This window comes from Microcebus murinus, unplaced genomic scaffold, assembly GCF_040939455.1.
Source record: "Microcebus murinus isolate Inina unplaced genomic scaffold, M.murinus_Inina_mat1.0 scaf008_hap2_Mmur4.0, whole genome shotgun sequence".
NCBI classification, from domain to species: Eukaryota; Metazoa; Chordata; class Mammalia; order Primates; family Cheirogaleidae; genus Microcebus; species Microcebus murinus.
In genome coordinates, this window is record NW_027438954.1 from 720,646 (window position 1) to 733,710 (window position 13,065).

General features: G+C 45.9%; 1 protein-coding gene across 5 annotated transcripts in view; it reads right to left on the bottom strand.

Annotated features, from left to right (window-relative positions):
• Positions 1-13,065, bottom strand: part of HUWE1 (HECT, UBA and WWE domain containing E3 ubiquitin protein ligase 1) — a 152,067-nt gene that overhangs the window by 10,007 nt on the left and 128,995 nt on the right. For all 5 annotated transcript variants that reach the window (XM_075999810.1, XM_075999809.1, XM_012746599.2 and 2 more), the window contains 13 exons: positions 11,934-11,979; positions 9,393-9,674; positions 8,034-8,289; positions 7,710-7,840; positions 6,945-7,159; positions 6,580-6,868; positions 6,341-6,443; positions 5,014-5,560; positions 3,725-4,313; positions 2,420-2,538; positions 2,143-2,299; positions 771-903; positions 303-505 (listed from right to left, as the gene is read on the bottom strand). In XM_075999810.1, coding sequence (XP_075855925.1) covers positions 303-505; positions 771-903; positions 2,143-2,299; positions 2,420-2,538; positions 3,725-4,313; positions 5,014-5,560; positions 6,341-6,443; positions 6,580-6,868; positions 6,945-7,159; positions 7,710-7,840; positions 8,034-8,289; positions 9,393-9,674; positions 11,934-11,979 — 3,070 coding nt within the window. The remainder of the gene's footprint in view (positions 1-302; positions 506-770; positions 904-2,142; positions 2,300-2,419; positions 2,539-3,724; positions 4,314-5,013; positions 5,561-6,340; positions 6,444-6,579; positions 6,869-6,944; positions 7,160-7,709; positions 7,841-8,033; positions 8,290-9,392; positions 9,675-11,933; positions 11,980-13,065) is intronic.

Consider the following 13,065-nt stretch of genomic DNA (forward strand, 5'->3'; position numbering starts at 1 on the left):
TAGACTTAATCAAGGAAGGAGAAAGGAGGTGTACTCAGTGAGTTGAATCTCATTCAACAAAACGTTGGTCCCCAACTTCCTTGCCAGATTTCCGCTCCCCCATAATTCCCACTTCCCCTAATGAATTTCCTATGCAGACAGCTTCAATGAGATAAAGAATACAGCCATCAACATTTTTAAAAAGGATCATTTTCCTTTTGGAAAAGCTCAAACAGGAAGGAGACAGGACATTACGTCCTGCCCCTCCAGGGACTCTGGCTTCACCACCAACCCTACCCTTCAACTGGACACTAGTTCCATACCTAGCCTGCCTGTCTGCTTGGCTTTCTTGTTAGCTCGGCGTGTGTCGTCCCGGAGCTGGATGATGACCTGCAGTACCCTCAAGAAGAACTTCTGGGTAGATGTCTTGGATGTCAACATGGACATAGAAGGCAGCTGGAGCTCCCGGCCACCCAAGGGTCGCTTCTGAGATGCCACAATTACCACATTCTCAGCCATGTCAAACCTGGATAGTGTAGAGGTGGCTTGCATATATTGACAGCATCAAAGCATAAACACCCAGAGCAAGCAGGGCTTCCCGGTGTCAACCACAGGGGTAAGGAACTTCAGAAAAAGTCTTACAAGCAGGGACAAGTAGAAAAAATTCGGCCAAGCATGTATAGGACAGATAAGAAAATTGCTCAGAGAAATAAAGACCAGGAAACCAGCAAAAGCCACTTTTCAGACTATCCCACAGTTGAGGCCCCAGCCCAAGGGTAGCTAGCACCCACCTGCTCTGCATTTTGCCTTTCAGCTTGGTAGTTTGTGGCTGCTCCTCAGGCAGGCCATCAGGAGAGAGGGTCTCACACTGGGCTCGCCGCTGCTGTTCCAGGTTGTATTCCCGTAGCTCAGCCAACAGGGTACCTGGGCAGGCAGAGGAGCCAGCAAGTGTTCAGAGACTTCCCAAATCTTTCTAAGAAACCTGCCCAGGCCACTTTCTTTGCTCAGCTGCAGAGAACCCAGAGTGAGGAGGAATTTTGCTCTAGTCAGCTTAATTATGTGTGCTCATGAATCAACCACCTGGGACTACCAATTTACCCAGCCACAGAAATCTGTTCAATCTACAAAAAATAGTCTTGGTGAAGATGAAAAAGTATCTCTTTTGGAGCCAGATAGGCCACAGGGTCTAAATCCTGTGTATCTCTTGAACTTACCAAGTTTTTGTGGTGATCTCAGGCAAATTTTTCTACACTTCTCCCAATTTGTTTCCCATTTTAATATTTGGAATAATACTGCCTAACCTCACAAGGTTGCTGTGAGAATTAAGAGATAATTATGTAGTAGAGTGCCTAGACGGTGCCTGGCCCATAGGTGTTGAATAAATGGTAGCAGCCAAGAAAGGTCAGAGGCTAGAGGACAAATTCTTTCTGGAAGAGCCATTTAATTCTCACAGAGCAAAGAACATCATGAGTTAAACAGGCCAATCAACTCTATCACCTCAACTTCAGGAGCACTGTGGGGAAGGAAAGTGATAACTAAGTAGGTAGCCAAGAGCTAGGGGGGATCCACGATTGCGATGGGGGTGGGAGACAGCAGAGAGACTATTGAAAGAAAACCTGGCTCTATTCCTTGGTCTAATCACTTCATCACGCTGGGTTTTAGCTTTCTTCCTAGTAAAATAGGAAGATGATATAAATGAATCAATTCTCAAGTGTTCTTAGAATTTTTGCACCCTCATAACTACACAAAAATGGAGGGTATACTCTGATTCTGTAACTCCTGAGGCTGAGTGAAGTGTGGGCACATCTTTGAGGAGGTGAAGTTGCCTTAGCAGCCTAATCATGGGGCTCGTAAGGGTACCCAGAAGGGAGTAGAAAGGGGGCACTGCTGTTCCCATGTAGTCTCTTTTCCCTTCACTAAGGACTGATTACCTACTGTGTGCCAGGTAATGGGGATAAGGAGAGAAACTCAGCATTACTTTTAATAACTGAGCAGAGGGAAGTAGATGACAACCCGGTGTTATGACAAAGGGAGCATGAGGGCTGTGCTATAGGAGCATGGAGGAGGCTGATTTAGCCTGGGGACTCAGGGAAGGCTTCCAGAAAGAGGTGACACCTAAGTGGAAGGTTTCAGAAAGACAGAATGCTTTACTCCTACCATTACCTATCTGTTTACAAAGGGTGTAACCCAGATGGCGGGCTCCATTCAGTAGCAGCTTGAGAACAGTGTCCCGGGTGCCAGAGTCCCCACGAGAGAGCTGCAGTAACACATTGGCTGCATCCTCTAGCCCTTCTTCAGAACAAGAGTGGGATGTCAACACCTAGGAAAAAGAAAGGAGAAGGGATAAGCCCTGGGAACTCCCAGACTGAGAACTAAAGCACTATCTACCCTGTCTGACCTTTCCCCTCAACCTTGGCAGGTCAGAAGAGCTTAGACTCACCTCCACAGAGAGTTGTAGCTGGTTTTCAGTGAGGCCAGAGGATACCATCTTAAAGTCTCCACTGCTGCTGCCCCCATCACCCACCTTGGCTGGAGACTTGCTGCCCTTAGTAGTAGAAGCTTTGAAGAAACAGAAAGAACACGGTAAGCCTCTGTGAAACTCATGATCTAGAGACTTAAGTGGCAGAACTAAGGAACTGCTGAACTGTCCAGGGCTTTAAAATGGGAAAGGAGTAAAAATGAAAATCTACCCACCAAAGCCAAATCTAAATGACCTGGGATGCTAAGGACTCTTTTATGACTGTCTAAGGTGACAAAGAACCCGAGGCATTTCTTCCAACTCTTTCCCTACCATCATAGCCCCCTCTATCCTTTTTTTTTTGAGACAGAGTCTCGCTTTCTTGCCCAGGCTAGAGTGAGTGCCGTGGTGTCAGCCTAGCTCACAGCAACCTCAAACTCCTGGGCTCAAGCGATCCTCCTGCCTCAGCCTCCCGAGTAGCTGGGACTACAGGCACGAGCCACCATGCCCGGCTGATTTTTTTTTTTATATTATATATATATTAGTTGGCCAATTAATTTCTTTCTATTTTTATGGTAGAGACGGGGTCTCGCTCAGGCTGGTTTTGAACTCCTGACCTTGAGCAATCCGCCCGCCTCGGCCTCCCGGAGTGCTAGGATTACAGGCGTGAGCCACCGCGCCCGGCCCCTTCTATCCTTTAAAACCTACTTCTTCAGACAATTCTTACCAATCTGCTGCAGGGCTCATTTCCTTCCTATCCTGTCTGGCTACTCTGAGTCACATTGTATCCTGCCTGCTCCTGAACTGTATCTGTGAGAACTGGCTCCCTCAACCAGGCTGGAAAGGCTAGGAGTTCCTTGAAGACAAGGCCTTTTCTCTCTTTTCTTTTTGGCCTAGCCTAGGGAAGTCACATTCAGTGAATGCCTGTTGGCCTTCACAGGAGTGTCTGTGTGCCTGAGGGAGGGAGGGGAGGTGGGGGGGGACTATGGGAAGGGGGGGTGGAGGGGAGGGAGGGAGGGAGGGAGGGGGAGAGGGAGAGAGAGAGAGAGAGAGAGAGAGAGAGAGAGAGAGAGAGAGAGAGAGAGAGAGAGAGAGAGAGAGAGAGAATGAGAATGAACGAACAAACTGGGACAGATGAGAGTGAGAGCGAACACATTCTGTTCTCATAAACACAAACCAAGGTGATCGCTATCATTTAAGGAGGACTACCAGGATGGGGGACGGGGAAGGAGTAAGCCAGGTGCCACAGCACACACCCCAGAGCTCCCAGCCTACATCCACACTTACTTGAAACAGTAGCAGTCGTGGGGGTAGTCACTGTGGTCGAAGCAGCTACGGAAATAGCTGTGGCAGCAACCAGGGCTGGAGCAGAAGTGACAGGGGTGGTTGCAGCAGGGGGCGTGGGCGTGGTGGAAGTGGCAGTGGTGGTGGTGGTGGTAGATGTGGTTGAGGTGGCAGTAGTGGTGGAGGAAGCACTGCTGCCAGAATTAGCCTGTGCTTCCGACACTTTGTTTTCTGGGAGAGCAATTGAGATGAGAGAAAGGAGTCTGAGGAGTTTCTCTGTTAAGAGAGAGCTCCGTCGGATGACTGGGTGTGACAACATGTTCATGAGTTGCCCCAGTGGAGAGGCCTCAAGGCTGTACGGGGAGGTTTCCCCCTCACCACCAGCGCTCACTGGCACTGACTTCACGGAGTTCTTGCCTTTCCGGCTAACATTCATGTTGTCCAGTTTGACCAGTAAGTCCCAGAAGTCTGTGCAAATGCCAATGCTGGTGGACTGTGAGGAGCATGGGCTGCAGGCCTTACTGCCCCTCTCCCGATCGCTCTCACAGTTTGTTTCTTTGGTCCGCTGCTGTGTGAAGTGGCTGGGAAACACCTGCCAGGAAAAGAAGGATAGGCTTGGTCTAGGGGATCTCCATAGAGGATAAGCCTTCCTGATAGGGAAAGACAACTGAATTGGTTCCCAGACTCTCCTTTCCTTTGGACAGCTTTGGTAACACAGGAGATGTCATATAGGAGCTTTATCCAACAGATGGCGATGTAGCCTACAGGAATGAACAAGGGCTTTGTAGCAAAACTGATTAGTAAACTTTTCTGAGCCTCAGCCTCTATACTTATAAAATGGGGAAGACTATACTACCTTGCAAAGTTGTTGAGATTAAATGACATAATGCATTTTGTGCAGTGCCTGGCACAAGGCAGGCCCTCACTATCTGGTAGCAATGCTTATTATTGAAAGAACAATGATCGGATCAGAACTAAGTTCTAAGTCCAGCTCCATCACTTCCTAGTCACATGACAAAGTCACTAAAATGTTCTGAAGCCCAGCTTCATCTGTAAAACAGAAATCATATAGACCACAATTGTTTTGATGATTAAGACAATGCATAGAAGTTGTAAAGAGTGAAGATAAAAATCCCACAAATTGGACAATTTCCCAGAAACAATATAGGGCTCAACACTTACAATAACAGCAAAAACTGAAGACCTGCTAGCCCAAGGGTTCAGATTTCACCCAAGCTGTTGCTGCCACCCCTCTTCTATACCCAGGAGTTGGATTTCTTCAAGCCCCTCACCTTGGCCAATTGAATGAGTGTGTCCAAAACGTGTCTGCAGACAACAGGAGCAGCCTGGGGGTGGATGTGGACAGTGGAGCCACTGCTTGCATGCTTCTCAGTATGTTTGCGCCCCCCTGAACGCTGGATCTGGAATATATTAGTCCTGCAGCCTAGGGCTGCATCCATAGATACTGAGAGCCAGGAAAGCTGGTTGGAGCTCTTAGACTCCATCTTATGTAGCAGGTCCAGGGGACGGTTCTCATGGATGCCTGACCCACAGCTCTTGTTTGACTTTTTGCCCTTTTCCTCACTTGTGGTGAGCTTGGGTGTTTCAATGCATAGCTCACTCTCACTGCTGCGCTGCAAGATGGAAAGCAGGCTGCGGATGACCCAGTGTCGGGTCTGGGCATGGTAGCAGAGATTTCTCAGTACTCGGTGTAGACGGCTAGTATTGAGCTTTGGCTCATCCACGAAAAGTAGGACCAGGAGACAAGACAGGGCTTCGTGGTCCAGAAGGAGCCGCCCTCGGAGGCGGAGGAGAGTGTCCACATTACTGCCAGAAGGCCTAGAAACAGAGCATGGTTTCTGGGTAACACTTCAACTAGAGCTCTAGGATTGGGCATAAGCCTGGGGAAGGGGAATGAGATGGATACCTCCCAGGGGCTTCTTCATAGCAATAGCTGCCCTCTTAAAGTGTCTACTATGCACCAGGCACTTTAAAATGCTATAATATCTTCCTCACAGGGCTGCTGTACAGACTAGAGAATTGCCCATTTTTGAGATGACAAACAAGGCTCAAGAAGGTTAAGTGACTTGCCCTATATCACATGACTGAGATGAGAGCAGATATTCCAGCTCAGGTTTATATCATCTATTGATTGATAAAAATCTGACTGTACCTAAGGTCTAGGAGACAATGCTTATTTCTGCCTTTTCCAGGGTACCAAGGAGTTGTCTGCCTTATGGGAAGTGATCACTCCCTTTACATTCTGTAATGTTGGGCCCACTGTGCTTTAGCCAGGTTAATAACTAACTCCTCTCTACTTCCCCTACCTAGATGCTATAAGCAAGGCAAACTGGTTTTCCTTCTTGCTAAAACCATAGCTAGGCACCTGTTGTCAGCCTGCCTTTGTGATTATGCTCATCAGTAGCTAGATTACCCAAAAGGTTTAGCTTTTTGAAGGGGGAATCCAAAGATCTAGCTTTCCTACTCATTCAAGGAAATGGCCTAGAGAGATCATGTACTTTGCCTATCAGGATTTCAGCTTCTCCACCCATAACATTAAGGGAGTTGGACTTACAGACTTGAGAGGTGGCATGGTAAGATGAAGAAAGACAAAGGTACCTGTTATGGCTGCTGCTACCCCCCATCTGGAAGGTGCCACCTCTCTGCACAGCAAGGCGAGTGTATTGGACCCCACGGTTGCCACTTAGGCGACTGGTGAAAGCTGGAAGGAAAGAAAAAGAAAATTGAGATGGGGAAGTTGGTGAGGTGGGTCTAGGAAATATAAAGCAGAGCAAATAGAGCCTCATTCTGGGCAAAGCTAGACATTCCAGAGCCCTCCCACTTGTCTCCCTCTGTACCTGGGCTTCGAAGAATGGCAGAGAGTGCAGAGGTGCTGCTGTGCCCAAACAGACGCTCATGCATGAGCTGCCGCTGCCGGGCTTCCTGCTCTCGTCTCAGGGCTTGAGCCTCAGCTGCAATGTCAGGTGGCATCACAGCCAACACACTGTCCTCCATGTCCTCTAGGACACTACGGCGCAGGTCTGAGGGCAGAGTCTGGATAAAGGTCACAGGGTCCATGGGGGTGTCTGAGCTGGCATTTTGTGCCAGTTCCCGTCGCTGCTGCTCAGCTCTCTGTTGCGCCAACACCTACAGAGCAGAAAAAGTCAATGGGGACATATCTCCTGCCAGGCAGTCTTGCCACACCATTTTCCCGCTCACATACTTCCTCCTGAATGGCTGGAGGCAGGGCGGCCAAGAACTCAGGGCTCACTTCAGTCACACCAGGATTCCCCACCACTGCAGGAGCTGAGCTATTTGTAGAGGGAGCAGTCCGGGTTGGTGGACGGATACCCAGCTGGTTCTGTAGGACCTCCCGACGAATGTCATCAGGCAGAGCAGCCAGAAAAGAGGGGTCCACGCCTTCAGGGAGACTGATACCTGATGGGAGATGCAAGATGTGAAGGGACTTACACCTCTACTGATGCCTAAGATGTACTTGGAGAAAAGAAACCCATGTCACTGCTTGAGGGAAACCAGCTTTACATGTCTTCATTACTTACATAGGACATGGGACATGCAGAGAAGGCTCACTCACCTTCCCAGGACTCAGACTAGCTCTTGTTATATGCCACGTTCTTTGTGTACACACTATTACTTAATCTTTATAAAGATCCTACCATGTAGATAGATATTAACACCCCCTTAGTATCAATGAGGATCAGAGAAATTAAATAATGGCTCTAAGTTGTAAAGGTAGGATATGGCAGAGTAGGTGAACTCATCTGAGTGAGCTAAGATCATTCAGACTCCCAAAAGCTGGGCTCATCCTATCATGCCACACCATCATCCCCTTACTGCCAGTCCTTTTCCCTTAATACACACGACTTCCCCATCTGGCTGTAACTGTTTAGCTGGTGGGCATTGCCATGCCAAAGGCCACTAGAAGCCAAAACAACTCTAGGATGACCTGAGCCCACATGGAGCTCACCTGCAAGGGGATCTTCTTCTTCACTGCTTGTTGATGGCAGTGGCTCTTCTAGGATTCCTCGGGAATCTGCTCCAGAAATGGCCACAGCAGAATCTCTGGTGGAAGAACTCTCAGAGGATGCAGGGGGAGAGCTGAGGGAAATTATGCTCAAATTGTTCTCTGTATTGTCTTCCCATTTATAAAACGCTCCTATAATACCCCTTTCTCATAGAAACCAGGTTGATCTCCCCAGACTAACAAGCATGTCCATTTGTTAACAAATATGAACATGGCTTGAGATACTCTCCAACACATCCTACCCTTTTCTTGTGATATAATGCTTACCTGTCTTCGGGTGGCTGGGAAGGTTCCCCTGTCCCATCACCCCTGCCTTGCACTTCTGCCAAAACTGGCGGGGCATCCCCAGGAGTGGAGCCGCCTGCTGTAGGCTGCTCAGAACTGCCAGCTGCTGAGGTGTCACCCACAGCCTCCTCTAGGGTACAGGAAGCCAGGCTGCTGGTGTCCATGGGAGAGCCTTCCAGTTGACTGCTGACAGCTGTCAGTGCATCAGAATCCTCAGCTCTCTCTGGGGAAAGAGAGGCTAGGAGGAAGTCATAAGGAGAGGTTAAATCTCTGCCTCAAATTGAGACAACATGATAGACAAGGTCTCTCATAGGTTGCTTCCTTAGGGCCAGTCAGCTCAGACTTCTCACTTCTCCCCTGCTGGATTTGCTGTTCCTCAGCAATCTCACCTGCTTTTTAAGGCTCAGATCAAACTATTTTTTATCAATTGTTGAACATTTACTGTGTTCCAGGCAAGCCTGTGAAATATCTTCCCTAGGCACCCCAGGCAAGGGATCTCACCACTTTCAGATTCCCTGCAGGTACCATTTGCACATGCATGTCATCTGTTTATCTAAATAAACAAGGTACCTTGAAGGAGAAAACCCCAACACCTTAAGGTCTCTCCAGAACACATAACAAGCAGCATGGTTTAAAGCAGGGATGGCAAGTAGGTCTCAATTTACCCTGCTGGAATATTGTGCTGAGACAAATTTTGAGGCCCAAATTCAAACCAGGGGGCAATAGTGCCAGTGTCTACCAGGAAGATGGGAGAGCTATATGTATGGTGTGATGTGCGTACCATCCTGGGAACTATGGAAGGTAAGCTCCAGAGTCAGACAGATATGAATTTTAATTCCAGCTCAACCACTTACCAAGTGACTTTGGGCTAATTATTTCACTTCCGAGTTTATTCATGGAGATAACACCATCTACTTTGGAGAGTAGTAGTTATTTTTTTTTTTTTTAACAAACAGGGTCTTGCTATGTTGCCCAGGCTGGACTAAAAAAACTCCAAGTTCAAGAGATCCTCCTGAGTCACTGGGACTATAGGCATGCACCACTATACTTGGCTGGAGAGTTATTTTTAAAGTTAAATAATAAGCCTGGCATAATAGCCCAGGAATAGAGTAACTGTCTCAAATGGTATCATCACCAGTATTAGACACTCAACCATAATCACTTGAGGATACAGAAAGGAAACAAACATAAACTTCACCTAAGAAAGCTAATGAGCAAGTTGAGATCCCACTATTTGAGGACCTGAGCTAATACTATTTCTCTCTAGCTAGAGAGTGAAGAGAAGCTACATCCATTCTCCCCTCCTGCTCCACCCCCTCCAAAAGTTGAAATTCTACTCACTTATAGTGGGAGCTGGGGATAACTCCATCTGAGTTGTTTCTGCTTCTCCACTTGGCCTTGTAGGACCCAATTCCTCTGGCTCTACAGGCATCAATAGCTGTGTAGAGCTCCCCCCTTCTCCAGCTGGGGATGGCAGCTCCTGAGGAACCTCTCCCAAGGCTGGTGGGGGTGGGAGTGTTAGTTGCTGTTGTGAAGGCTGCAGAGTGTCAAGGGTCTCCTTGGACTCAGATATAGCTGCATCAGTTGGAGTTGTTGGGTAGCTGTCAGGCATAGGAGTCCCATCTTTCTCGGAAAGAATAATAATGGGGGTTAAGGGGCAATCAGCCAATGACTAGGGAAGCCACCCCAAACAGCACATGTGGCTTGACAAGTATGCCACCTAGCCACTGATGTAGGGTTCCCCCTCCCCTGCAACAACCAACTGCTCCAAGGAATAGCTCTAATCTGGTATAGCCAGGGTGAGGGATAAGGCACAGTGCAATTTATGGTCCAAGAACTGGAGATATGACTCTTTGTGGAGCCTAAGAATAAAATCCTTTTTGCATCCCAGGTGGAAGGGGAAGATTTTATGCCACATAGATAGGGTGAGGCTAAATATCTCTGTAGGTATACACAGAAAAATCTATCTACCAAAAAAGCCCATGGACCTTCCCACTTCCTCATTTATTTGGAGTAAGAAATGGTCAGAATTTCCCCCATAACTCTTAACATATGCTTTCTATTCCCTCTGTACATTCTTTTTTTTTTTTTCCTAAAAGACTTTGTACCTGTTTGTTCACTCCTCTGTACATTCTTATCCTATCACCAAGTGCAGTTATTATACAGTTGAAGAATGGGAAAATGTTTGAGTTCATGCCCAAAGGTAAAATATTCAATTACATACTCTAATTGATAAAGGACAAGTCACTTTATAATGGTATCTGTGCCTCACCCTAAATATCATCTGTCCCCTTCCACCTTCCTTTTCTTCCAGTCTTGATTATCCAAGGAACATTCATAACTTTGTCTGATGGAGGCAACACTACCAGTACTAAGCACAAATATGCCACACACCAGGAAAAGTAGTAAGTTGTATAGTTATCTTCTAACTGGGGCCTAATATTCCTACCCCACAACAATACAACTTACTACCTCACCCTGGAATGAGCAGAATCCTCTAGTAAGGGCAGGAGGCAAAAGGCCATTTCACCTGGTGGCAGACCCTTTGCTAAATTAAGGGCACCAGGACATTTATCCTCCTTCATTGCTTTAAAAAATACTGTGTAGGCTTTGGTATGATCATTTCCTAACTCAAGTGTCAAAGAAGACAGGAAGTGTAGGGAAGCAGAAGAAAGGTGTGAGGAAATAGGGGTGGAGGAGACATATGATACCACATGGATCAATTGTTAGACTCACAAAATGGCTACTGACCACTGTTAAGAAGATAAGAAATAGAAAGCATATGGTCATCATACCATTTAGCCCACAGATCTACCTTCCCCAAAAGCAGAGTGCCCAAGACAATGTTTAGACTTTTATTTATTTTTATTTTAGCATATTACGGAGGTACAAATATTTAGGTTAAATATATTGCCTTTGCCCACCCTCCCTGAGTCAGAGCTTCAAGCATGTCCATCCACCAGATGGTGTGTACCACACCCATTAGGTATGAATATACCTATCCCCTTCTTCCCCCCATGTCTGCCCGACACCCAATGAATGTTACTACTATATGTACACATAGGTGTTGATCAATTAATACCAATTTGATGGTGAGTACATGTGGTGCTTGTTTTTCTATTCTTGTGATACTTCACTTACTAGAATGGGCTCCAGCTCTACTCAGAATATAAGAGGTGCTAGATCACTATTGTTTTTTGTGGCTGAGTAGAACTCCATGGTATACATTTACCATATTTAATTAATATACTCATGTATTGATGGGTACTTGGGTTGTGTCCACATCTTTGCAACTATGAATTGTGCTACTATAAACATTCTAGTGTAGATCAATAAATGTTTAGACATATAGATTCCATGAACCAATAAAATCTAAACAGGACATCCCATCAACATAATTTAATAAAAATACTTTGATACCAAAGAAGTAGGAAGAATGTAATTTCTAAATATGGAATAAATTCCGCTTTATGAAAAAGGCATTAAAGCTCCCTGATTTTGCATTTCCATGGAGGACTAGCATTTAAGAACCACTGTCATCAGTTGTTCTCATGAAGCACCACGCCATCATGGTCACCAAAGGACCAACAACTTCAGAGATGTGCACGCTCAGTTCTCACTACCCATGCCAGAATGAAGCATAACCAGAACAAGAACCTGAACAAAGCATCGGAGGGAATATGTACCACCGTGGGAAAGACAGTAGACTGTATAGTTATCTCCAAGATGGGGTATGACCCTAAAACTATACAATCTACTACCTCATCCCACAGAGCACCAGTGTCCATCTTCAGCCTACAAGGGCCAGCTACTCAGAAGGGTTAGGGGGGGCAAGAACCAAATGATCAATCAGCAAAAAGGAAGAAAAGAAAGGAGAGTTACCTGAGAGGTTCTGTTCAGTGGAGTCATTTGTCTTAGGTGCAGTACTCTGCAAAGAGAAGGAACAGACCAATATGGGACCTCGTAAGCACATAAGACAGAGGTCAACTATAATAGTCACCACATTGCACCTAAACAATCTAGAAGCTCAGTGACCCGATGGAAAATGCTTTGGCTAGTTGACCAAAGGAAGGTGCTCATTTCATCATGCAAATACATGTCCAATTTCTTTATATATACTCACGTTCAAGAATGGCTTGGGGGCAAGGGAGAAATTGCAAGGAGGGGGAGAATTGAATAATGGGAGGAAAAGATATTAAAAACCACCTCAGGGCTGGGAATGGTCACAAGACTAGCAATTTGTAGTTTCACTTAACACATTTTTCCCTTCCTTAGGCTTATTTTGTCCACTGTAGCCTTTTCAGTCATGTTATGCTTACTTTCCATTGTTTATCATGTGTTTGAAACAATGTTACTATTTATTAGGTAAAAAGTTCTATATAAAGATATTTGTTAGAACAAGCTTGTTATTACAACTGAGCACTTCAATATCCTTATTTTTAATCTATCCGATACTCTAATTGGTGAGTAGGGTATACTAAAGTCTTTTAATTTCTTTTTATCTCTATCAGTTTTACTCATACATATTTAAAAGTTATACTGTCTGAGGTCCCAGAAGTTTTAGAAAAAAGTAGACAACTTCCTTTTAAACCAAAATCATGTTATTAGCAATCTTATAAATGTGAGCCCTAGAAAATGACATGTAGTGATGGGGTTCAGGGTATGAATATTTTCTCTAATTTGATGCCCAAGCCAAGCATACTCAAATGATGAAAGGAGGTCACCCTGAGTAAGGTTCCCCACACTGGCAATTGAACAACCAAAAGCATTAGCTTAGTCAAGGTCATTCTCCTTATCTAGTTGAAGTCCTTGGAGGTAGAGACTATGACAGTTTGTTGAGTGAGAAGCTATTCTGGTGTCTGGTGAGATGCTGGAGAAAAAATTTTCCCTCTGAATTTGGAATGAAAAGTTTCCCAGGTTGAATGTGAACGTCCTAGGATTATTCAGTGACTCTGCTTTGCCATGTGTATGCCAAAACCACATTAGGGCAGATGTAGCCAAAGACGAATCCTCC